The sequence below is a fragment of the Sapajus apella genome, unplaced genomic scaffold, assembly GCF_009761245.1.
Source record: "Sapajus apella isolate SASKATOON/1434 unplaced genomic scaffold, GSC_monkey_1.0 scaffold6, whole genome shotgun sequence".
NCBI lineage: Eukaryota > Metazoa > Chordata > Mammalia > Primates > Cebidae > Sapajus > Sapajus apella.
Window position 1 is genome coordinate 22231977 of NW_022436946.1, and position 25736 is coordinate 22257712.

A 25736-nucleotide genomic window follows, 5' to 3' on the forward strand; every position below is an offset into this window, starting at 1 on the left:
AAATAAATAAATAAATAAATAAATTAATTAATTAATTAATTAAATTAAGAAGCAAGAAAGGCTTCTCTGAGGAAATGGCATTTAGAGGAATACTCAGATGAAGCATAGGAGGTAATCAGGCCAAGAAGAAGGGGACAAGATTGGAGAAAGTAGGAGCAGTATGGGGGAAGCAGGTGAACAAGAGATGGGAGCGCTAATGTAGCTGATGTGAGGAAAAAAATGGAGAGGGCAGGTTGAAACTAATATGACTATATGCAGTGGTGAGTGAAATCATTCATGGAGGGTCTTAAAATATATGCTAAGAGGCTAAAGTTTGTCATAAAGGCAAATCAGTAAAAGGCTTTAAAAGGAAGAGACCAGAACAGAGGAGAGTAGTGAGGCCAGTTGGGTGCCAGGGTATAGATTTGTACAATAGAGACATCAGTGGGAAAGACAGAAAGTCATAATTGGGCTTTATGGGTATTTAAGAATTACAATGAGCAAAATGTGAAGGTCTATTGGAAGGGGAAAGAGGCCAAACTGGTTCCCAGTCTTCTGGCTTGATCTACTGGATAGAAGTGCAGTTTATTGAATGTAACCATCAGAAAATCAGGGGAGGTTAGCATATTTGTTTAGGTAGGACTTATCTGTGAATTTATGTTAACCAAGACCCAGAAGAAAGCTCTTGTTTGAAATAGTACCCTTTACAAAATGTTTTAGTTTTAGGAGGGAGTCTAATATACTTGGTCAAATGCTGCTGAGATCTTAAGTAAAATAAGATAGGCTAGCATTATGTCAGTGGATTTAGGCACAGAAGTATTGAAGATGGGTCAATAATTGCATACAAAAAAATTAAGGGTTAACCTAGCATGCCCTGTAAGCTTTCTCCAGCAGCAATAAAGTCCTCCAATGCATTAAAGCTATTCCTAGCCCACAGCACCCACCAGGTACAAAGAAAGATTGGGATCTGGCTTGCATTGAAACTCTAATCTTCTGGTGGATCAATTCTGAGTTCTCTGGAAGACCTTGATGGGATCTGTTCTACCAAACTCTAGCTGTTCCCTAGACTTGAGGAATGGCACGAGCCTATCTAAAGCTAGGTCTAGTGTTCTTAAACCTAGCTCATTTTGTTTCAAACAACGTGGATTTTAGTTTCTAAACTTACCTTGAGGTTCAGGGAAGTCAGCAGGAACAAAATCAAAAGTTAATGTATGCTAAACTTTATAAAACAACTTATTAATGTAAGAAGTGCTCTTTCAGCCCTCCCTTTTTCAGTTTTAGTCCAATTCCCATTCTTTAATGCTATTTAAATTAAATTTCAATTTTAATTATAATTTCATAGGGATTATTTTAAACATTAGTTCCTATTGTATAGCAATTTCGGAACAGATATTGCATGGAACTGGCTTGCATGTGTATTCACTGAAGAATATTCCCTGGAAATAGAGGATGGGTGTCTATCACATATACCTAATTAAAAAAAAATTTATTGTTGTAGGCATTTTTTCCCCAAATATGAAATATAGACCATGTTTTGAATCCATCATGGTTTTGTTTTACATGATTGTTTCTTACACTGAAGATTCAAATTTGCCTTGACGTCAAGAAACATTACTAAATTGCTTTCTACAGGCCTTGAATGTCAGGCACAGGTCAAATTCTTGGCTAGAGTGCTTCCTTTCCCAAGTGACAAGAAAAAGAGTAGGTCTGGGCAGGGAATAGGAAGTTTTATAGAAATCTTAGGGGAAAGAGCAAGATGAAAAATACTGAGAACTATAGGGTGCCATGAAATATTGATCTGCTGGAAAGAGGATATAACAAATAAATAGAGATAAGAGAGAATATAAGATATTCTGCTCCTATTAATGTTGTATTTGACTGGAGCGTAGAAAGTTATCACAAGACAAAAGTATGCCAGATTGTAGGGTCATTTATTATGCCGGCGACCACAGAGGACTCACGTCTCTCCAACCTGTGGTGGCAACAGGAGGGTGCCACGATTTTTTATACCCGAAAAACCACCTTGGGAGTGGGGGTGAGGGGCGGGGATGGGGATGAAAAGGCTTCAGACATTCCAAGGGCTAGTGGATTCTGTAAATTACCTCCTGGGCAGAGATGAGGGCGGGGGTCCCCGGACATTCCAAGGGATGGGGACTTTTGTCATTCCGTTTGTTACCTCAGTGGTTTACAGAAGTCAGGATATACATTTGTTTACACATCGTCTGGGTGGTGATAGAAGTCACAGATTTTAGCAGTTACTGATAAGAAAAGGTAAGCAGCTTTACATAGTTTTGAGGAACAAACTGGCAGTTCTATTCACAGAGGCCAAGGACAGTAGTTATTGTAAGGAGAATGGGGCAGCCATTTCAACTTATCTAAAAACAGTTTTGCATTTTATAAAATAGTTTTGCTCTGGTTCTGGCCCTAGGCCAGCACAATATCACATTAACAGTTTTTAATTATTAATATGAAAATTTGGGCTTCATAAAAAATAAAAGTAACAGAAAGTGTTTAAATAAAGTATTTGTGTCTGGAAACTTGGCCAAAACCTCTGTTATAGGCCTGAAGCCTCCTAACCCTTACCACATATGTAACGATTTAGAAAAAAATATCCCTCTTTGGAAAATAGATATACATAACAGTGCAAACTTGAACTACTAGTCTTATATATGTCACTTCATAATGTGTATTGTGCCTTTCTTAGGAAGATAAAATTCAATAGCATAGTAAATGGAATACATAATATTTGCAAATGAAGAAAATTGAGTGAGCTATTTAATTTGCCTCTGAAAAAGAGAGGTTTTGACCATTAAAACTTTTAAAATGTGGCATGCTTTGACATGTAGATTGACAATTAGTTCTTCCCTAAGTGAAATTTCAGAGTTGTATAACTCCCTTTCTTTTATGAAAAAAACCTTAATGCCTTTCAACTTTTGGGGGTATGATTTTAGCCCAGATATAGAAAATATTAATTCATTTCATAAGCAGAGGAATGAAATCACACAAATGAAAAGTGGTATCAGAAAGGTTGTATCTGCATATTGTATAATCAGTGATACATGAATAGCAGAAAAATAACACTTTGGTCTTTAGAATTCTGAGACTTCCTCTTTCTTTCATTTAATTTTTAAAAATAATTTCAATATTTATCAAAGTCCAAACAGTCAAATAGTAAAAAGAATTATAACAACGTTATCAGCAAACTTTTATGCCTTGACACGAGGGCCGAATTCTCCTAATATACTGCTCTTTTGAGGTAATGCCTTTAAATATTTTTCCCCTACTTTCTGGTACATTTCTAAATAATAAAGGAATATTGCTCTTTTCAAGTCATCAACTTTAAGATAGTAACTATTGACTTTCACATAAGACAATGAAGACTTAATTCCCTTACATTCCTACTTTTCCTTCCCTATTCTCTCAGTATATTGTAAGTTATAGCTAAGCATTAATATTTTCATTATTCTAACAATTCACTGCTTAACCAAGTGGTTTATAATGAGTATAATTCCATTTCTGCATAAATGTTTTTCTGTGATGATGACCTTATCATTTTCTTTGTTTGATTTTCTTCAGTCTTATCCTAAGTCTTAAGAACATTCTTCAACAACTCCATAAAGAAAGGCCACTCAGTGTAATTTTCCACAGAGCCCAAACTGTCAGGAAGGCTACCTTTTCTATTAATTTATTTTCCTGAAGGCATTCCTTTGTAACTCTTCATTGTCATGTTCCAGTTGGAATTGCTTATTCTTGAGACCGACTGCATAGGTGCTGTCCTGGGAATTTCATTTAAAAATCATCCTGGTGGTTCCCTGTCACTTGTACTTGTGTCTGTGTTGACTAGCTATTTCTGGAATCAAATAACTAATTCCCTCTGTCTTGACTTCCTTCATTTTGATGGAAGCCAGCCTTCACTTGCTTCCTGAAAACGATGCATGGACTAGCAAGTACTTAGAGAGCCTACATGTTTAAAAAAATATTCTATACACATATAAGACTGATAGTTTGGCTACTTACAGAATTCTAGATTGAAAATAAATTCTCCTCAGAATTTTGAAAACTTTACTCCCTTATTTTCTCCCATCCAGTATCGCCTTGGAGATAGTATACAAAATATTCTGAAGTTTCACAATAATGTGACTTGTGGCGGATCTGTTCTTTCACTGTGATGACAGTTTTCAATCTGAATATTTAGGTTCTTCATGTCTGGAATAATTTCTCTGATAATATCTGCTCAATTATATTTTGTCTTCTCTCTGTCTTTAATTTCGCATCTCATATTGAAATTCCCGTACTCATCTTCTAGGGCTTCTCTTCTTTTCTATTTTCTGTCTTTTTGTCTTTTGTTTATCTCCAGGGAAATTTTCTTAACTACATTTCCAAATGTTTTAATGAATTTTTAATTTCAGTTATACTTTTAATTCCCAAGAGTTATTTCTTCCATCATTTTACATATTTTACACCATTCTTGCTTTTAAAATAGAACATCTTATCTCACTGAGAATATTTTAGATAGTTTTTTTTTAAGTTTTCGGTAGTTCACATTTTATCTCCCTCCTTTTGGGCTCCTTTTTTAAAAGTTGTGGTTTATTATTTAGTGTTAAATGTTTTTATCAAATACTTTGTGATTATTTGTCATATGTTCATATATACAGGGTCACTTTAAACAAAAATTTACAAGTGCCTTCACTATTTCTATATAAGCCCTGTGTTCATGAATTTTAGATATTATCATGCCAGCCTTTTCACTGGAGTGGTCATCAAATTTAGGTTTTGTGAGTCTTTCCTTTTTGAGTTCAGTTTCACCTGAGAAGAATCTTTGTGGTGTCTTCTGGGGGTTATGAGGCTATTGAAGCTAAATGGGGAAGGAACTGAAGATCTCACCATTCCCACTTAAGATTTAGAATTAACTCCTTTACTTTCAATCCTATGCTTCCCTCCTGCTAACCTGTGTCTGGTTTCCAGGGTTCTGAGGTCCTGTATATACTGTTTCCTGCAGAGAGAGAGGTGGAAGGGGTGGTCACCCATCTTCCCTAGATTAGAGTGGAGACCTGGGCTTAACCATTTTTCAGATGTTTGAATAATCCCTGTATTTTTAGCACCCTGGCTTCCCTTTGCTTTCCAGGGGCCTTAGGTCTCCAACTTTTGCCTTTGGAGATCTTACGGGACAACAGTGGTTCACTTTTCTTCGGATTTTGCCTTCTCAGGCACATAGGCATTCCTTTTTCTATTCTGCCAAGTCATTTATCATTCTTCTCTCTGATTTCTGTCTTCATTTAGATTAAGGATTGCAGATACCTTTTAGAATCATTGAACCTTTTTAAAAAAATTTCTCCTTTTTCTCTATTATAATTTCTCCAAGGACTGGTTGCTAAGCCTGCTAAATAATAAGTATAATTTATAAATTTAATATATTTAGTAAAACATAACTTTTATAATTTATAAAAACATCACAATTAGTTCTCACTCATAGGCGGGTGTTGAACAATGAGAACACAGGGACACAGGGAGGGGAGCACTACACACTGGTGTCTGTTGGGGGGAAATGGGGGAGGGACGGGGAGGTGCAGAGGTGGGGAGAGATAGCATGGGGAGAAATGCCAGATATAGGTGAAGGGGAGGAAGGCAGCAAATCACACTGCCATGTGTGTACCTATGCAACAATCTTGCATGTTCTTCACATGTACCCCCAAACCTAAAATGCAATTAAAAAAAAAAGAAAAAAGAATCACAATTAATTTCTTATATATTTGTAGCTTCTCAATGCCTGAGATAGAGTAAATGCTCTGTAAGCATTCAATAAGTCAAGTATATGAAAGAACAAATAAAGCAACAAACACATTGTTTATGCATGTATATTTATGTTTCACAGTACAAAGCTCCTTGTTAGGTAACATGGGGGTTTTCTCACTCACCATATCCAGATTTGATTTATTATGATGACATATTTATGAGTTCAATAGCCCAGGAAAATATAAACTTCATGGTACCAAAGTTTATATCATTTATATTCATATAGGTTCAATTTTTGTTAGTGATTCTTTTCATAATGCATCCATGAAAATACAATGACAACATGATATTTAGTACCAGTGGATGCTCTAGTCAGCTCCTGTTTCATTTTGCTCCTTTAAGGTGCAGTCTTACTGTTAATAGAAATATCATACAGCAAGCAGAGGAAGGTACCTATTTTTCATGATGTATGTATTTATTTTTACATGACCAACTATTAATGTCTTATTAGGATTTTCCATAAACAGAATATATATGTGTGCTAATATACCTAATTGTACATTAATATACACAGTGTTATTTGTTTATTTTAAGGAATTGGCTCATGCAAGTATGGGAGTTTATAAGATCTAAATCTGTAGGACAGGCTATACAGGGTCAAAACTCAGGCATGGGTTAATGCTGCAGTCTTGAGGCAGAATTTCCTTTTCTCTGGGAAACCTCAGTTTTTGCTCTTAAGACTTCCAACTGATTAGCTGAAGACCATCTATCTCATGGAGGGTAACATCTGTTACTTAAAGTCAACTGATTGCAGATGACAACTACAAGTATGAAATACATTTATAGCATCATCACCTAGGTTAGTGTTTGATTAAATAACCAAGTAATATAGGCTAACCAACTTGATATATAAAACTAATCCTTAAAAACATTAATGGAAATTATGTTATCTAAAAGGTGTTTATTCTCTATTCTTAGGTTTTATAAACTAAATTAAAATGTAAAAGACAGAGTAGTGTTACGAATAAACCAATATCAAATGCAAGTATATTCATTTTAAATAACTCTTGATTTCTCAGTGAGGGTTATGATGATATTTTTCTAATACAAAAGCTACAGAGTCATTCAAAAGGCACTCTTTGTTTAGAAATATGGACAACAGATAAACCAGAAGAGAACCAGCAAAAAAAATAGAAATTCACAGTATAGCTTCTCCTAAGTTGAAATGAAGTTGAATAAATTAAAAAAGTTAATTCACAGAATATCCATAAAGAAAACTGAGATCGAATGAATGAGCTGTAAAACAAATTTTAATTTAAAAGTCAATAATAAGGCAGAGCTCAGAAAGTATTAGTTAATCGAATAACAAAGATTATAATGCAATGCAAATATGAAACTAAACAATTCATTGAGTAGGTAAGAGATGAAGATGAAGTTCACAAAGTACCTTTGAGAAAAACAACTGTAGTCTTAGAAAGTAAATGACAAAGATTAAATAGTAAAAATGTCTAACAAATATACAGATTAATATTATTAAATAATATGGAGGAACTAGAAGTTGGGAGAAATTGTAGATCTAGAATTTATAAAATTGATTTGGAGAAAAATATGTAGAAAAAATCATATTGTCTTCAAGTCTTGAATAAGAGTGCCTCAGCAGATTTCCAACCCTGTACTAATTTATGTCCAGTCACAAAGGACTGGTCCTTACGTAGTCAGTTGAAACCAAGAGTATTCTAGAATTGAATATTAAGTATCCAGGGAATCATATGTTGCCCATTACCAACCAAGCTTAAAGGCAATTTTTTATTTTTCTTCAAAGACAATTTTTAGTGGAGTTCCTCAAATTCAAACTTAGTTAAGAGGATTGTTGCAGTAGGAAATACAGAAAGACACCACATTATAATTAGCACTCACCCTGTGAAGGGACTTTCCCCGAAATAACTTAGTGAAACAATTTAGCAACATAAAGAGGTAACCTGTTAGCCTTTCAGAAAAAATGGAATGAAAATTGTTTTTCACAGGAGCTCCCTTTGGATAACAAGAAAACATATCCAGCAAGGAAAATTCATGTTCACTCAGAAAGAAATTCTGGGAAGTCTAAACTGAAGTTTGATAAGTACATAATGTTTTTACTTTGGCGTAGTTTGGAACTGAAAAACCTGTCATAAAAACCTCCAGGAATGTCTCTCGTTCTCATGCTCTCGGGTGTTGCCTTCTTATCTCTTTATCATTTTGGAATCAAAGAAAACTTTTTTGGAAAGTGACATTTTCTAATTTAGCTTGTACTCTTTAGTCCTTTTATGAAGAGTAAATTACATTTTCCCAATTGTAAAATAACAAAGGCTTGCTTAAAGAATGTCACACACACACATACACACACACACACACACACACACACACACACACACACACACACACACACACACAATTAGAGCTATATATACCACAACAAAAGCAATAGTAATGTAAAACTTTTATAAATCTATAAAATATTTTGTTTTTCCTCTCCTATGTTTTAAAATATTTCTATAAAAGCCTGCAACTCTTTGTTTTGTAAGAAAAACAGCACTATAAGCGTCGGTGTCTTTATCTTTCTCTAGGAAAGATTCTTAGATATAATATGTGCCGTAAAAATTAATGAAATCTATTTCAGTTTAAAAACTTGAGGATGTTATTGCCAAATTCTAGGTAACCTTAAGCAAATAATGAGCTTTTATTTGAACTTTTGACTATGGAAAACTTAAAACATATACAAAAATCAAGAGAATAGTAAAGAAGAAACAAAAAAGGTTTATTTTAATGTATTAACAGACATGAGAGAATAATATGAAAAATTCAAAGTTGACGCAAAAGTGATGAGGCAGATTTAGTTGCCAGTAAATTGGATATCTATGGGCTTCATGGCACTTAGTAGAGAAAGAAAGGTAGACTCCCTGATTTCAATTCCTCCTCCCATTGAGTTATGAGATTAATCTACCAATTTCCTGATTGTAATTTGGTCTTTCTTAATCCAAAATATTTTGGATTTCCTCCTGAAGTACTTACATATTCCTCATCCTAGCATTCAAACTGTCAATTCATTTTCATAGTGTTTCTCTCAGTGAGTCTCCTGTCCAGTCCCTATGCTCTAATTTAACATCCTGAGATGCTGGACTTTTTGTTAATTACCGATTTCCCTTCTTATCATTGATTACGGTGCCCTTGCCATCTGGATTTTACTCTCTTCTATTCTTTCTTGGCCTGCAAATACTTTTCATTCTGAAAGTCTCGTGTTCTGGCCATGCCTTTCATAAAACGTCTTTATCCTCATCCTCAAATTAAACGTGCTATTTTCCCCCTTTTCTGCCTACTGTAGTTTTAATTGAGGCTTTTAAATGATTCGACTTTCTCTTTTCTCTTAGCATATCAATTATACTGTAAAAAACATTTTTAGTTGTTTCCTTAGAGTTTGTAATACATATATTTACAACTAATATATGTCACTTTCAAATATCACTAACAACTTCATGAGTACTGCAGTTATCTTATAAGAAAGTATTCCAAATTCCTCCCTCCTGTCTCTTAAAACACTACTGTCATTCATTTCACTTATCTGTGAGCTATAATCATCCAAAATATTGCCACAATTATCATTTTTAACAGGCTGTTTTCAGTTAACAATAAGAAAAGGAAAATGCTTTATTTTGCCTTCATTTATTTCTTCTCCAACACTCTTCCTTCCGTGTGTGCATCTGAGTTTCCTACCTTTATCATTTTTCTTTTCTCTGAAGAATTTTTAAAAAATATTTCTTGTAAGGCAGGTCTACTGGTGACAGATTTCCTCAACTGTTATTCATATAAGTAAGTCTTTATTTCTCCTTTACTTTTGAAGGATGATTTCACTGAATACACAATTCTAGGTTGTTGGGTTTTTTCCAACACTTTAAATTTGTCACTCCATTCTCTTCTTGCTTGCATGGTTTCCAAAGAATGTCCATTGTAAATCTCATCCTTTTTCCTCTATAGGTAAGGTGTTTTTTCCCTTCTGGTTCAATTTTTGCTTTGTCTTTGATTTGATGAAGTTTGAATACGATACTCTTAAGTGCAGATTTTTAAAATATTTATTTTGCTTAATGTTTTGAAGCTTCATTAATTTTAGAAAATTATCAGTCTTATTACTGCAAATATATCTTCTGTGCCATGCCCACTGTATCCTCCTTCTGGTATATCCAGGACATATACACTCTCTCTTTTGCAATTGTCTCACATTTCTTGGGTATTATTTTTTTTTATATTTTTATTTTCAGTTTGGGAAGTTTTTAACTGACATATCTTCAAGCTCGTTGATTCTTTCCTCAGCAGTGTCCAGTATAAGGAGAAACCCACCAAAGACTGTTTCTCTGTTTTTAATTTCTATCATTGCCTTTTGATTTTCCCCTAGAGTTTCCTTCTCTCTGCTTACATCACCCATCTTTCCCTGCACGTTGTCCCCTTTTTCCATTTTACTCCTTAGCATGATTAATTATGTTTTAAGTTCCTGGTCTGATAATTCCTAAATATGTGCTATATCTGAATCTGGCTTTGATGCTTGATTTGTCTCTTCAGAGTGTGCTTTTTTGCCACATACTATAGGTCGTAATTTTTTTTTGAAAGCGAGACATAATGTCTCAGGTAAAAGAAACTGTGATAAATAGTTTTTAATGTGATATTTTGTGTTTATCTTTATGGAAATGAGGCTGTGTTTATAGTTTACTATAATAGTAGGTGTCAGCGGCTACATTTTCATGTAGTCCTCTTGTTTTTGTCTGCCCTGTTGACTTTAGTCTCCAGAGGCTTCTTCTTAGGTACTGTATTAAATGCCATTCTTTGAATTGTAATTTCTTGTTTTTATACAGGAGCACTGTCGATGTGGTCCTATGGTATTGAGGGGAGATTTCTATAATGTTGTGATTAGGTTTCAGTTTTTTAGTGAGCCTGTGTCTCTAGACTGTGACCTTCAGAAGTGTTTCTCAGCATTTTTGTCCCCTTTGGAAGAGACAGAATGGCTGGTGGAGGCTTGAGTTGGGTATTCCCCTTCCTTTATGTGGAAGTACAGAGGAGGTTGGAGTTGGGTATTACCTTTTCCCTACTTAGAATAGTAGATGTGGCTTGGCTGGGTAATTCTCTTTCCCCATCACATTTAGGCTCTGGTAAAACACAAGTTGGTTAGGCTGTGCTAAAATAGTTTTCCTTGAGGACAGGCATTTTTTAAGGAGAATAGAGTGTTCTGGGTATATTTCAGAATGGTTGCTTTTTCTCTTACCCTGCCAGAAGCACAAGTTTTCACCCTGGATGGGCCCCTGAAACTGAAACTCAGAAAAGTTGGGAGATCCTCTTCAACATGCTCCTGCCACCCTGGGAGTTCTATCTCTTAAATGAACCCACCCTTAGTCCCCAGGTACCCCTGTGTTCTTCCAGGTGCTGCCTCCAGCAGTGGTTTTTGCTCCTAGTGAGCTATGACTGTTTGTATTCACCTACCTGTTTAGTTTCTGGGGTGGTGGTTTGCCCTGTGACCTCAATTCTCTGGTGAATCTAAGAAGAGTTGTTGATTTTCACCATACATGCTATTTCCCTATATTGAATCTTCTCTTTAGGCATAAATGTCACAATTTTGCCTAATTTCTTTTTACTAAAAAAGTTTAGATGAAATATATTTTACTTTGTTCATATATTTATACCTTAGTACCTCTATTATGTTATAGAAATTAAACAATACAAGTATTTATTGCATTGAACAGCCATTGATTAAGTTAAACTGCAACCTTAAGAGACATGTCTTAAATATGCAATACTTGCTATGAATAGTAGCAGAAATTTTAACATTGAAAACATTTTTTTCTCCAATAAAATTTTATATAGAATTTGTTTACCGAATTGCTTCCTTTAATACTCACTCATGGACTTTGTTCTGGCAATTATTTTTTATTCATTAATTCATTTATTGAGTATCCAATATGTGCCAGGCACTGTTCTAGACATTGGGATATACTGATGAAGAAAACAATGAAAGACTTCTGTCTCTGGGAAGGCATATGTTTGAGTTTAGGGAAACAATAGACAATGATCATAATATAAATAAGCAAGTTATATGGATGATAGAAGGTGAAGGGTGACATGAAATAGAGAAACAGAAAAGGGCAAACAGAAGAGAAGCTTGCAATTTTAAATAGAGCATCTAGAGTAGGTCTCATTGCCAAGATGATATAAGCAGACTTGAAGAAGAAGAGGAGTTGGCTGTGAACATGTCTGGCCGGAGAATGTAACAGGCAGAGGAAATAGGCTATGCAAAGATCTGACTGACAATGAGGAGGTCTGGGAGACAGTGGAGAGTTAGAGTGAGACAGGAGTAGCAGATGGGGTCCAGGTGGTGCCAGGGGCCAGGTAAGGTCTTTGGCTTTTATACTAAGTGAAAGGACTGACACTGTAGGCTTATAAACAGAAGACAGACATAATTTATTTAGCATCTGAAAATAATACTTGTCTTCCCTATTCAGATTTGGCTGCAATAATACTGTTTAGAAAGCCACTGCAACAGGCCAGACAAGTGATAACGTGGCTGAGACCAGGATGGTCCTGATGTAAGAAATCTCTTACATCTGATGTAAGAGATTTCTTACATCAGGACCATCCTGTTGTAAAAAAGAGTTACCAAAAAGAGAAATGCTAAGGCTGTCTCTGAGATTTATGGATTGAAAAAAAAGAAAAGAGTTTCCAAAAGCTGAGACTGGGAAGACAGTATATAGCTTAGATTTTGGGGGAATATTAGATTTCGGTTTAGGCACGTTAATTTTGAGACATCTATTAGATGTCCAAGTGGAGATCTGAAGCAGACATACAGCATTCAGGAAAATGATTTGGCCGGAGCTATACTTTGGGTAGTCATCAGCATAGAGATGATATTTAAAGACATGAGACCACTTAAGATCAGTGTAGGCGTGAGCGTAGAGAGGGAAAAAGAGAACCAAGACACCCTAAAAGGTGTGTGTGAGGGGTGGGTGGTGTTTAGGGAGAAGAAACCAGCAAAACCGAGAAGAATCACAAGTGAGATAAGAGGAAAATAAGTGAGAAAAATGTATCAAAGAAGAGGAAGTCTAATCTACTTTGTCAAATGCTACTGATATCTTAAGTAAAATAAGATAGGCTAGCATTATTTCAGTAATTTAGGCACAGAAGTATTGAAGATAGGTCAGTAATTGAATATAAAACTTTAGGAGTTTAGATAGCATAGCTTGTATGCTTCCTCCAGCAGCAGCAAAGTCCTCCAATGCGTTAAAGCTCTTCCTAGCCCACTGCACTCACCGTGTACAAAGAAAGATTGGGATCTGGCTTGTGTTGAAACTCTAATGTTCTGGTGGATCAATTCTGAGTTCTCAGGAAGTTCTTGATGGGATCTATTCTACCAATCTCTAGCTATTCCCTAGACTTGAGGAATGAGCCTATCTAGAGCTAGCTCTAGAATTCTTTTTTTTTTTTTTTTTTGAGACGGAGTTTCGCTCTTGTCACCCAGGCTGGAGTGCAATGGCGCGATCTCGGCTCACCGCAACCTCCGCCTCCTGGGTTCAGGCATTTCTCTTGCCTCAGCCTCCTGAGTAACTGGGATTACAGGCACGCGCCACCATGCCCAGCTGATTTTTTGTAGTTTTAGTAGAGACGGGGTTTCACCCAGGATGGTCTCGATCTCTTGACCTCGTGATCCACCCGCCTAGGCCTCCCAAAGTGCTGGGATTACAGGCGTGAGCCACCGTGCCCGGCTAGAATTCTTAAACCTAGCTCATTTTGATTCAAATAATGAGGATTTTAGTTTCTAAACTTATCTTGAGGTTCAGGGAAGCCAGTAGGAACAATGTCAAAAGTTAGTATATGCTAAACTTTATGAAATAACTTATTAATGTAAGAAGTGTTCTTTCAGCCATTTCTCTTTTTCCTAAAAATTAAAAAATTCTTTGTGATTTTACAGACCCTCAGCTTATAGGCAACCACTGATTTTTTTCTTTACAAGAAAATAATACTTTTTTTCATGCTGCATCTTCAGAAAATCTATAATTACACTAGATATACAAGTAATATTATGTAAATCATAGGGTTTTTTGATTCTGCATAAATGGTTAATAATATTAAAAGTAACAATATATGTAATATTTTATAAGAAGATATTTTATCTTCTAAGTCTTCCATATTGTTCATTTTTAAAAGCATGAAGAGAAGAAAAAATGACAGAAGGGTGGCTGGAGATATTGCAAATCAATGCCAGGTCATGAAAATGCTATAAAACTTATGTCAGTAAATTATCAAGAAAATATAGACTATTATAATACCTTGTTAATATTAACACATAACTTTATTATTTATTTATTATTTTTATTTTTTGAGAGAGGGTCTCAGTCTGTCACCTAGGCTGAAATGCAGTGGGTGTGATCATGTCTCTCTGCAGCCTTTGCTTCTCAGGATCAAGCGATCCTCCCACCTCAGTCTCTTGAGTAGCTGGGACATACCACCAGGCTCAGCTAATTTTTTACTATTTTTTTGTACAAAGACAGAGTTCACTATCTTGCCCAGGCTAGTCTCGAACTCGTGGGCTCAAGGAATTCTCCCACCTCAGCCTGCCAAAATGCTGGGATTATAAGCATGAGACACAGTGCCTGGCTAATACATAAGTTTATTAATTCAGGACCATTTATAATGATACTATATTGGGTAGTATATGAGGAACAGATAAGTAAATGCAGGAAAATATTTTCAGTGTCTCTGTAGTCTCAAAGAAAGACTCATGAGACAGTGGGTGCTTGGAAAAAATACAGATGTCCATTAACCCCAGTGATGCATAAGGCAATGAATACATTGGTGAGTACCCTCCAGCATACCTAGGGCTCCGGAATGGCTCCTCTGATTGTGACCCATTCTACACCACTCCTTTTGTAGGCAGGTACAATATAACACCAGTGGAGGAATAACTTTGACCTTGGAAAAATATTGCATCTTCGAATTTATTTTCATATATTAATCTCAACTAGCTTGTATCATGATTTTGCAGTATTGTTTCATCTCACAGGGTATGATTTGGTATAAAGAATATATGTTTTTCGTCAAAACTTTCTTCTATGATAATTTGATAAATAAAGTCTAGACCTCAAGGGCATGACTTAAAATGACCTAATAATTTATAAACCTTCATATAAAATTTATGAACATATTTACATACATATTCACACACATATCTATGTTCATGTATGTTACAAATGATAAAAGTATGCATATAAACACAGGAATATTTTACACTAGAATCAAGAGAGTGATTGTGCATCAGTAGAAGTGAGGATGTGATTTTGAGGAGGTTCCCTAGAGCTCCAAGGTATTGGCTACTGTCATTTCTTAAACTGAGTATGGACTTAGGGGTATTGGTTTTCTATTCAATCTCTTTCATCTTAAAATTTGAAAAAAATGAAAATCACACATAAGAAACAATATATTATGATCATCTGAGTTCTTTATATTGAAAAAGAAATTTATGGCACCAGGAGAGTATCTTGCAGCAAACAGTTTGAAGTACAAAAATATCATAGTGATTTTTTTTTCTTTTCAGTTCGAAAGGATGTAGTCCGCATCCTCCCCAGCCTAGATGTCGAAGTCAAAGACATTACTGATTCTTATGATGCCAACTGGTTTCTTCAGCTGTTATCAACACAAGATCTTTTTGAAATGACCAGTAAAGAGTTCCCCATAGTGACTGAAGTCATAGAAGCACCTCAAGGAAACCACCTGCCCCAAAGCATTTTACAGCCTGGGAAAACCATTGTGATCCACAAAAAATACCAGGCATCAAGAATCTTAGCTTCTGAAATTAGAAGCAATTTTCCAAAAAGACACTTCTTGATCCCCACTAGCTATAAAGGCAAGTTCAAGCGGCGACCAAGGGAGTTTCCAACGGCCTATGACCTAGAGATCGCTAAGAGTGAAAAGGAGCCTCTTCATGTGGTGGCCACCAAAGCCTTTCATTCCCCTCATGACAAGCTGTCATCTGTATCTGTTGGGGACCAGTTTCTGGTGCATCACTCAGAGACGGCTGAAGTCCTCTGTGAGGGAATTAAAAAAGTGGTGAATGTTCTGGCCTGTGAAAAAATTCTCAAAAAATCCTATGAGGCAGTGCTGCTCCCTTTGTACATGGAAGGAGGTTTTGTAGAGGTGATTCATGATAAGAAACAGTACCCAATTTCTGAGCTCTGTAAGCAGTTCCGCTTGCCCTTCAATGTGAAGGTATCTGTCAGGGATCTTTCCATTGAAGAGGACGTGCTGGCTGCTACACCAGGACTGCAGTTGGAGGAGGACATCACAGACTCTTACCTACTCATCAGTGACTTTGCCAACCCTGCGGAGTGCTGGGAAATTCCTGTGGGCCGCTTGAATATGACTGTTCAGTTAGTTAGTAATTTCTCTAGGGATACAGAACCATTTCTAGTCAGGACTCTGGTAGAAGAGATCACTGAAGAGCAATATTACATGATGCGGAGATATGAAAGCTCAGCCTCACACCCCCCACCTCGCCCTCCCAAACACCCCTCAGTAGAGGAAACAAAGTTAACCCTGCTAACCTTAACAGAAGAAAGGACGGCGGACCTGCTCAAGTCTCCCAAGGTAAGGCTATGGTTTTGCAGTCTTTCCTCTGGAGTGTTTTCCTTGAGGCAATGTGTTTCAAGTCTTTTCTGAGTGTGTTTTGCTTACTTTTCTTTCTTTCATGCCATATTTGCAATGAGCTATTCTGATATGCAGTAGATGAATTAACATCAACAGTATGTAAGCTGTTGCAGCATTTTATATTTTGATGTGGCATGAAGTTTAATATTGAATTGGAAATAGCAGAGATGACATTTGGATATGATGACCGAAATTGCCTTTTCAATGGTTTTTGGTAATTAAGAATATTTTATGAAGTGCCTTTGAAGCAAATCTCTTTTATTTTAGAAGTGCTGTTAATTTTTTTTCTAAGTAAAATTTAATACCTCATCCAGGAAATTACCATACAGTAAACTCCCTTCTTCTGGGGATGGTGACAGTGGGGGTGGGGGGGTTACTGGTAGCGTGCATCTATAGCACATGTCTTCATTTTGTTTTATGTGCAGAAAGATGTAAAAATATCTTGGCAGAACTGTGTGTGAGAATGTGAGCATCTGCCCACATTCTGCTTATCTTAGAATTGTAATCTTTAACAGTTCTATTGAAAAACAAAATCAATAAAACTGCAGACAGTATGAAATCATTACAGAATCAACAACTCCATAACCACTTTAAAGATTCTGGAGGGTGATTCAGCTTCATTTCCATTTGTGGTCCTTGCCTCTTGAAAACTGCCTTCCGGCTGCCTGCAAAGTGCCTGCCCTTACACCATGATGTGTAGGTCGTTTATCCAGCCGTGGTTCTGTGGTGTGTGGAAGGAGTGCATTCTGGTCTGGCAGATGTTGTACTTGCAGCTTAGAGAAACAAAGCAATTAGTAAAACAAAGAGATGCTGTGTTTACTCTCTATGCTCAGGAATAATAGCAGCCTTAGGCTTCAAGTATGTGGATATGGAAATACTTTTATTTCTACATCTCAGAGATTGCATTCTGATTGTAGCTGGGGAAATCCAGTAAAGATCTCCAAAAGCATCTTCATAAAAAGATAAAACCAGCAGAAATTTTCTCCCCAGAAAAACTGTTTTGAAAGAGTTTTTTGATATAATACAATGGTTTCCAAATAGTGTTGATTAACATGTTGCTATTATTGTGAAGCATATCTTTGACTTCTCCTGTTTAACATTTTTATTACTGAACTGAATAATGAGAAATGAAATGCCTTTTTTGTTTTTTAGTGGTAGACAGAATGATTCCACCCTCACTCAAATATGTATGTGCCTAAATTCCCAGAACCTATGAATATGTTACATTTCGTGGCAAGGGAGACTTTGCACATGTGCTTAAAATTAAGGACATCAAGATAAGGAGATTATTTTAGATTATCCAGGTAGGTCCAATTTAATAAGAGTCCTTACAAAAACCTTTTCAGATAAGACGAGGATTGGAGGGACATGTAACTACATAAGAACGGTCAGAGATCCAACATTGCTGCATTTAAATCTGGAGGAAGGGATTCGTAAACTAAAGAACACAGATGGCCTCTAGAAGCCTCTGTAAGATGAGGAATCATATTCTTTCCCAGAGTCTCCAGAAAGGAGTGTACCTGACAGCACTTTGGTTTTAGCTAGTGGGACCTATGCTAGCTACTAATCTATAGGACTGTAAAATAATAAAGTTGTATTATTTAAGCCACTAAGTTGATCATAATTTATTACAGTAATAATAGAAAGCTAATATAGGACATCAAATTGAGAAAGAGGAATAAATAAAAACTGTAGACAGTAAAATCTATATGCAAGTCACTACTTGTTTTGCTGGAAAGGTATTTTGTTGTTTTTTTGTTTGGTTGGTTTTTTTTGTTTGCTTGTTTTTGTTTTTTGCTTTAAATGAGTTTATTAGCTCATGCATCCATGGAGAACCTAAGGGTCCAGCTAAGCTTCAGGAATAATTGGAACCAGGATTACGTATTGGCTTTCTTCTCCCAGGCTATCTTTCTTAGGGTTTTTTTTTCCCCAGGCTACTGCTAGGAGTTCCTATATTTCACATCGCATAGTTTCATCCCTACAGAAGAAGATAATCTCTTTGACTCAAAATTTAAAAAGAAAGGACCTTGACTGGATTAATGCTCATCTCCCGACTCGACCAATTTATTGCTTACTCCAACTAGAGGCATGATTGTAGGGTATCTGTTTGTGCTATTATAACATAATACCACAGACTGAGTAATTCATAAAGAACAGAAATTTATTCTTTTACAGTTCTGGAGGCTGGAAAGTCCAAGATCAAAATGCCAGCAGGCTCCGTCTTTGATTCCAGGATGGCCTCTTATTGTTCCATTCACTGGAGAGAAGGAATGCTGTGTTGTCACATAGCAGAAGTGGGGGAAAACTTTTCACAAGCCCTTTTCGTAGTAGCATTAATCCATCAATGATGGCTCTGCCCACATAACATAAGCACATCTCATTAGAACCCACCTTCCAACGGTGTTAAGTTCCCAGCTTATGGATTTTGGAGGGAATAAAACATTTAAACTATAGCAGTTGGGAGAAGAATGAGGCATGTTTGCCTCTAGTATCTAGAGATATAGAATTGCAGGATGTAAAGATATGGAGATACAAATAATATTTGTCTGCTACCATCAGGAAGAAAGGAAAAAGAAAAAATACTAGACCACACAGAAAGTACTCATAGGAAGAAAAGGTTAAAAATTTAAAAATTGCTTTTTGCTAGACCATCACATAAAAATGGTTTAAGTGTTTTATTAGGAGAGAAATTCACTCTACTGGAATTCCAGTAGTATTCCAGATACTTAATAATTCCTGTTTTTTTTTTTTTACTGGTCAGATCCCACATGGATTCTTGGTGTTCAATTCTGAGTCCACTCTAGAGACTATTAACTGGAGTTTGTCAAGAGCTATTAAAGATGTTAAGTGGTTCTGGTGCCATTTTCATTTGAAAAATTGTTGAAGACATTGAGTGATACTCTAAAATTGGAAGACTTGATACTAGATGATATTAATTATTTTATACATACAAATGGTTGCTTTGTGGTAGAGTATAGACTTATATACCATTACATCTTCAACACTGGGTGAAAGTTAAAGGGAGGACAAATTTTGTGTAATATGTGGAACAGGTTCCTTGTCCCCAAAATGTTTATAGTGGAAGATAGGAAATTATGTCAGTGATTCTGTCAGGGAATCTCTGCTTTGGTTGAGAATTTATCAGACAGTTGAGAAGAGTTTACAATTCTTTGTTTATGAATAGTTCCTTTAATTCTAATGTGAAAAAGCATTATATTTTCTCTGAAATCACTTTAAAATGTCAACAGATGCTATAATTTACCTGTATTTAGACCCACTGACCTCCTTATTTTCAGCAATCATTTTTCACCATGAAGGCAGGAATCTGCTTAGTACATTGTTTATAGAACTTAAACAGAAGTTCTTTCAGTTCCTACATAATCTACTCCAAAAAGTCTTGCAACTATTTCTCATTCTCACAAAGTCATTCTTTCATATATTCCTTTTATGTTTCTTCTGATATTTATAACATAGCCTCTTCTATCATGTGCATTTGAAGAACATTTTTTATACTTTGTAGGTAGGAAGCAGCCACTGAAAACAAGCCTCTCAGATTATGGATTATATATGGAATATTGCTTTAAGTTTGGATAACAAATGGTAAGCATTATTCAGAGTTTAAATATTCAAACTCATTTAGCTCATTAAAATGCTGTTTTATATGCACAGAGAAGAGTCCTAGATGCTTCATTATTTGAATTTACTTTTGCCTTCCCAATGGATCATTAACTTTACTAAATCATTTCTTGCATTGTTAAGTAACAGACAGATGTATGGGCAGTCTAAGTAAGAATCTAAAATTCACTCTGCATTAGCCAAATTAACCTATAGCAGATATATGCTGTTGGACATGAACACTACTAGCTCATCTAAAAAGTTTGGAAATTAAGAATACATGAAGACAGGTTACAGGAATTTGGAGAAACAGAAAGAATTGTTTTCCAAGATAAGACTGGCAATTGTTCTCCAGCTTTATCAATATCTAAAAAGAAAAACATAGATTTCTGTAGAAACTATAGAATTATAATTTCAGTTTGCAAAGGCCAAGAGTGGGGGGATGGTTACCAACAGGATTACAGCCTACTTCAAGACCTATGAGGTTTTACATGAAATATTTTAGTTGTTCTTTAAATGTGATAGTTAACTCTTTGTGAGAATATTTATGAAATCTAACAAAGGGGTGGGAATAGGCCACGGGACTCCTCAAAATTTCCTTTAGGTAGATGACATAATGCAGAAAGAATGTCTTTAGAATCTGTGCATCTGAATATTTAATCTGATGGAAACAATATTATAAAGTGACTAAATAAATGAATCTGAGCCTGAAATTGTGTTCTAAACAGAAATGTCTGGTAGATTCTCCTTCCTTGAAGATTGGTTTCTATGTCAGAAGTGGTTTCAGGTAGTTTGGAAGAACATATCCTCACTGGGGTTTTTGCCTGTCGTGGATATATATAGCTATGACTTCTGAGTGCCACACAGGAGAAATGCAACTTCTGTATTCTGATGAAAGGGCCTATAACCAGGCAGAAAAGCAAACCTTTGGTTGAAAGATGAGATATTCCATGTCTTCAGAGACTGCAGCTGGGACCAGAAATCTTGTATTTCACTAACTCTGTTTGACCATTTAATGCCCAAGTGTCCACTTTGCTGCCTGAATTTCTAGATTTCTGTTGGACAAGAACACCCATAGGAGACATTAAGGCAAAGAGCAAGGGAGGCAGTAATGGCAAGGCACTGTGAAATGAGCAGAAAAAAAAAATCCTGCACCAGAATTAGAATGAAGGCTGAAAAAGGCAGAAGGAAAGCAATGGTTTCTGGGAAGTGCAGAGAGAACACTTCAGCAGCTGCTGCTGGTGCTAAATTGTCACTTCTGATCTGGTGTCACAGTTACAGTGGCTGAAATGTGCTAGAGAAATCCACATTCCTTGGCTAAATCTAGATCATTAGAGAGTAGTCTTATATCCACTTGTTTGTTATCAATAGGGTTTTGTCACAAACGATGTGACTTGTCTTTGTTTTCATTAACCTGATGTAGTATAAATACATTAAGAGTGCTTGAATTTGTAGCTAACTCTGAACTTCTGAACACACATCTTTCTACTCATGGTAGGTCCTTTTCATGTAACATAGGAGCTGTGATTCTTATTTCCCTCTGAATTGGGGAAGATTATTGTTACAGAGTTTTTCAAAGACCCAACACAATGAAGGTGGGATATGGACATAGTTAAATATTGGGTTTTTGAATCTGAAAATAAGAAAAATAAAGGGAACTTTTGAACATCTTTTAGAAAATAGACAAATTTTGACTATGAGATAAAATGTTAGCATTTTTTTTTCTTTTGTGAGACGGAGTCTCACTCAGTCACCCAGGCTGGAGTGCAGTGGTGCAATCTCGGCTCACTGCAACCTCCATCTCCCGGGTTCAAGCAGTTCTATGCCTCAGCCTCTGGAGTAGGTAGGATTACAGACACCCGCCACCATGACTGGCTTATTTTTGTATTTTTTAGTAAAGATGGGGTTTCACCATCTTGGCCAGGCTGGTCTTGAACTCTTGACCTGATGATCCACACACCTCACCCTTTCAAAGTGCTGGCATTATAGGGGTGAACCACTGTGCCCGGCCAATTTTAGCATTTTTAAAAAATGGCTGTTTGAGCTTTCCTTAAGGCAAGACACATGCAGATTAATAAATCATGGTTTTTGAGTTGCCTGAGGTCTGCTGTCTAGTAAATGCATGGGAACTAAGGAAGTGAGACAGACAACTAAGGAAGTGAAAAAGATGGGAGAAGAAGGCAAAGTATGAATAAAGGAAGTGCTGGGTTGAAAGTTAGCCAAACGAGTTATAGCTGAAATCTCGAAAGTACAAATCTGTGCCCGATGGCATGTGTGGAATATTTATAAGCATTTTATGCTTCTGGAGTGAGAGAGGTATGATCTGAATTATAGTTTTGCTCTAGGCATGGCATGTACTATGTTGTTACTTCTGTCTGGATAGCTGGATTGATATTATTGAGTTTTAAATGAAAAAGAATTGGTTAAACTAAAATATTCACAAATATCACCTGATTCCAGGGAAATTTCAAGAAACAATGAACAAGTCATCATGCTAATAATAAAATACTAATTTTCTCCAGATAATTTATGGCTAAAAAATGTGGTTTTCATACTGGCATGATTGTAGTACACTTCCAAATGGAAATACTTAAATTAACTAAAATTTTGGTCCTCTTTGAACTTTAGAACAACTGAGAATGTTCTCACATTGGGGCGATGATGAAAAACATTAGTTAACACTGTGTCCCCACTCCTTATCCATCGTGTCAAGAACAAAAAACACCACCAGATATGTGATGACATATTTTCAGTGTTACTGAGTATTACTTTTTTGGCAGAAAAAAATGTGAATTTATAAAATTTATTTATTTTCTCAGTAGATTGGCAAAAGGCTTGAGCAAAATTTAGACTAAATTACTTTGCATTATATTTTTGGCCTGTAAGAAAATTGTAATAGTTTTCATTTACTGAAATGTCCACTACATGGAAATTCCTGTTTGAAATGGTGGCAATAACAGAAAAATGATCAGTTCAATACACAGTATGTATAAAGTGAGGGCATTTGAATTGCCAACTTCCTATAATCTCTATAGAAATTTTAGTTCCTGTAATCACTAAGTTGTGTGCAGGCTCACTAGATATTTATGTTCCTGTTCTTTGAGCTTATTACCTTCAATTTTTTCTTTTTAATAAAAAAAAAGTCAAAAGAGCAATTGAAGAAAAGTAGAAGAGATAAGTTCCAGTTGGCTATGCAGTTTTGAAACAGGTTTATCTGAATTTTCCATTTCTATATTTGTCAGTTGTGAGTTCATTTTAGAATAAAAACCTTGCCTAAAAATAAATTGATAAGACATAAGTTATATATTTGAGCAAATAAGTTTTGCTACAACACCCCAGTTTCTTGCAAGCTAACCATTACTTTTAATCTTTGGTGATATTTTCGTTGATATCAGACCTACATCAATAGACATATTTATGCTTTGCTTCCAAAACCAAATTTTGCTAGATAAATATTAGGATAGAAAATAAGCACAAGATGGCTATGAAAGAATGCCTAAAAATAGGCTTCCTAAAATCAGTATTTTTCTTCCAAATTTTGAAATAAGAAGAAAAAGATTTTTCTTAGAAATAGAAGAGAGTAGAAAGTGAAAATGAACTTTAAATTTAAGAGACCAGAGGGTGCATAAATCTCTAAAAACTCACAAAGAAAAGGTTCATGCATGCGTTAAGGAAAAACTCTCAGCAGACCTTTACAGTCCTAAACTTTTTCATATACTTCGTCCAGAATCTAACTTCAATATGATCATGATGTCTTAGAAACTTTCTAAGCAATACTTAATTAAGATACGCTTCTAATAAGATTAGCCTCTTAGTAAGAAGCTAAAATATCTCAAATGCTCTCATTTGAGATATTTACCATGAGCCAATTACAGAGACAATTTTAGATCTGATGAGAAGAGAACAAAATAAGATGAATTCTATATAATCAGAAGGCTGTTGACTACAAAATCAGCCAAACAAGAATCAATTTGTACATTAAAGACCACAAGAAATGTATAATAAATCTGCTATTTATGAAGGCACACACAAAATTGAAAAGGGCTGATTGTAAAATTATGAAGTCAAACAATATATAAAAGGAATAAATATTTGTTCTTTTAGTGTAATTGAAAAGATACAAACATTATTCTGACTTGTGACATTATGCTCATTCAGATCACTAAACTTTACCTAACATTTTTCCTTAATAAAAGTTTGTTGTTGTTATCAAATGCTTTTAAGAATTGTAATTAATGTCTTAAAAGTGTGCAATTACCAGTTGTGAAATAAGATAGAACACAACATCATGTAAGATGAGTTCTCTCAATTGTTATCCAAGGCTGAGAACTACCCTATCCAAGCTATTGTTCTCTTCATTCGTTCTGATTTCAGCTTTTCTCCTGAGCTAAAATCCTTTCTGTATTTTCCATTCATACTAGACTCTGCTCCAACCAAATTCTCACAAGGTTGTCAGACATCCTGTGTTCAACAATAAAATATCCAAAGGTCTGTGATCCAGACTGACTCAATCTTCTGTAATAAAAACACCAGCTGTTCATTACTAAACTGGCACTATACCAGGTGCTTACATGTATTAATCTCTTATTTAATCTTCCACATTATTCCATGAGATGGACGCTGTGATTATCTCTATTTTGCAGATACGGTAATTTAGGCTGAGGGGTATATGAGGTGTGTCATGGTTACCAATGATTCTCAGGTTGCCGGATTTTATGGTCAATCCTCAGTCCTCATATTATTTGAATACTAGGTAGTATATGGCACAGTTGAACACTACCAGCTCTTTAAAATCCTTTCTTAGCGTTCTGGAATATTATGCCTTCCTGGTTTCTTTATATTGCAGTGGTTGTATTTTTCTCTCTTCCTTTTTGGTGGCTCTTCTCCAGTCTTCCTTAACTCTTAATTTTCAAGTGCCTTTGTGCTAAGTCTTCGGTCTCTTGTCTATCTATGCCTACCTTTAAAATTCCTATCCACACTCACAAATTTCTTATTTTATGCATATAAAATGGCTGTCAGTAGAATTATTCATGTATATGGATTCATTAAGGAAGGCAACCAGAAATGGTATCTTATTTTTCTGTTAAAATCTGCTTAAATGTGTGTAAATGTCATTTTTTAAGGAGAGTTCAACTCCTGGGAGATCCTAACTGTATCATTATGTCTGTTCTGCAGCAGTTACAGTTTTCAGCTGTACCTCTGGAAGAGATTAAAGGTCAGGGGAAGTGATCAGGTAAGGAAAGAGACTTCCTACTGACATGCTATTCTTATAAATGTAGGCTTATCATGCTTAGGACTTTTCTTTCCTGATCCAGTGATGAGAAGAAAGTTAAGAATTTCTTGAACTCTCTAAGAGACATTACAATATGGCTGATGAACTTTGGCATTGCAAAACTCTTTAGTAACAATTCAGGATTTAGCTGAAATGAGCTTCAGGAAGTAGAATTAAGAATAGCAGTAGAGCCAGGACTATTAATTTGAATACCATATGGAGTAGGTGATAATATAAGATCCAGAGAGAATACAAAGTCTTCTCTTCATTAAGGTAGATAGGGATGTACAACAGGAGAAGATTAATAAAGGGTTAATGTGTTCAGGAGCACAGAATAATGAACACTTTCATAATAAGCAAAGAAAAATTTAGAAAATTTTTCTTTTACTGCAGTTACATAGTTCTAGTTCTACATCCAGATTGCATG

At 35.6% G+C, this 25736-nt stretch overlaps 1 protein-coding gene across 5 annotated transcripts in view; it reads left to right on the forward strand.

The window, feature by feature from the left end:
* The window catches only part of THEMIS (thymocyte selection associated), a 223582-nt gene that overhangs the window by 90351 nt on the left and 107495 nt on the right, over positions 1–25736 (forward strand). For 4 of the 5 annotated variants that reach the window (XR_004267806.1, XR_004267805.1, XM_032274831.1 and 1 more), the window contains one exon: positions 15314–16362. Coding sequence is in view for 3 of the 5 variants with exons in the window: in XM_032274831.1 (XP_032130722.1) it covers positions 15314–16362 (1049 nt within the window). In the remaining 2 variants the exon portion in view is untranslated. Of the gene's footprint in view, positions 1–15313; positions 16363–17574; positions 21620–25736 lie in introns of those variants that run through there. The other variant, XM_032274833.1, reaches the window with a different exon arrangement.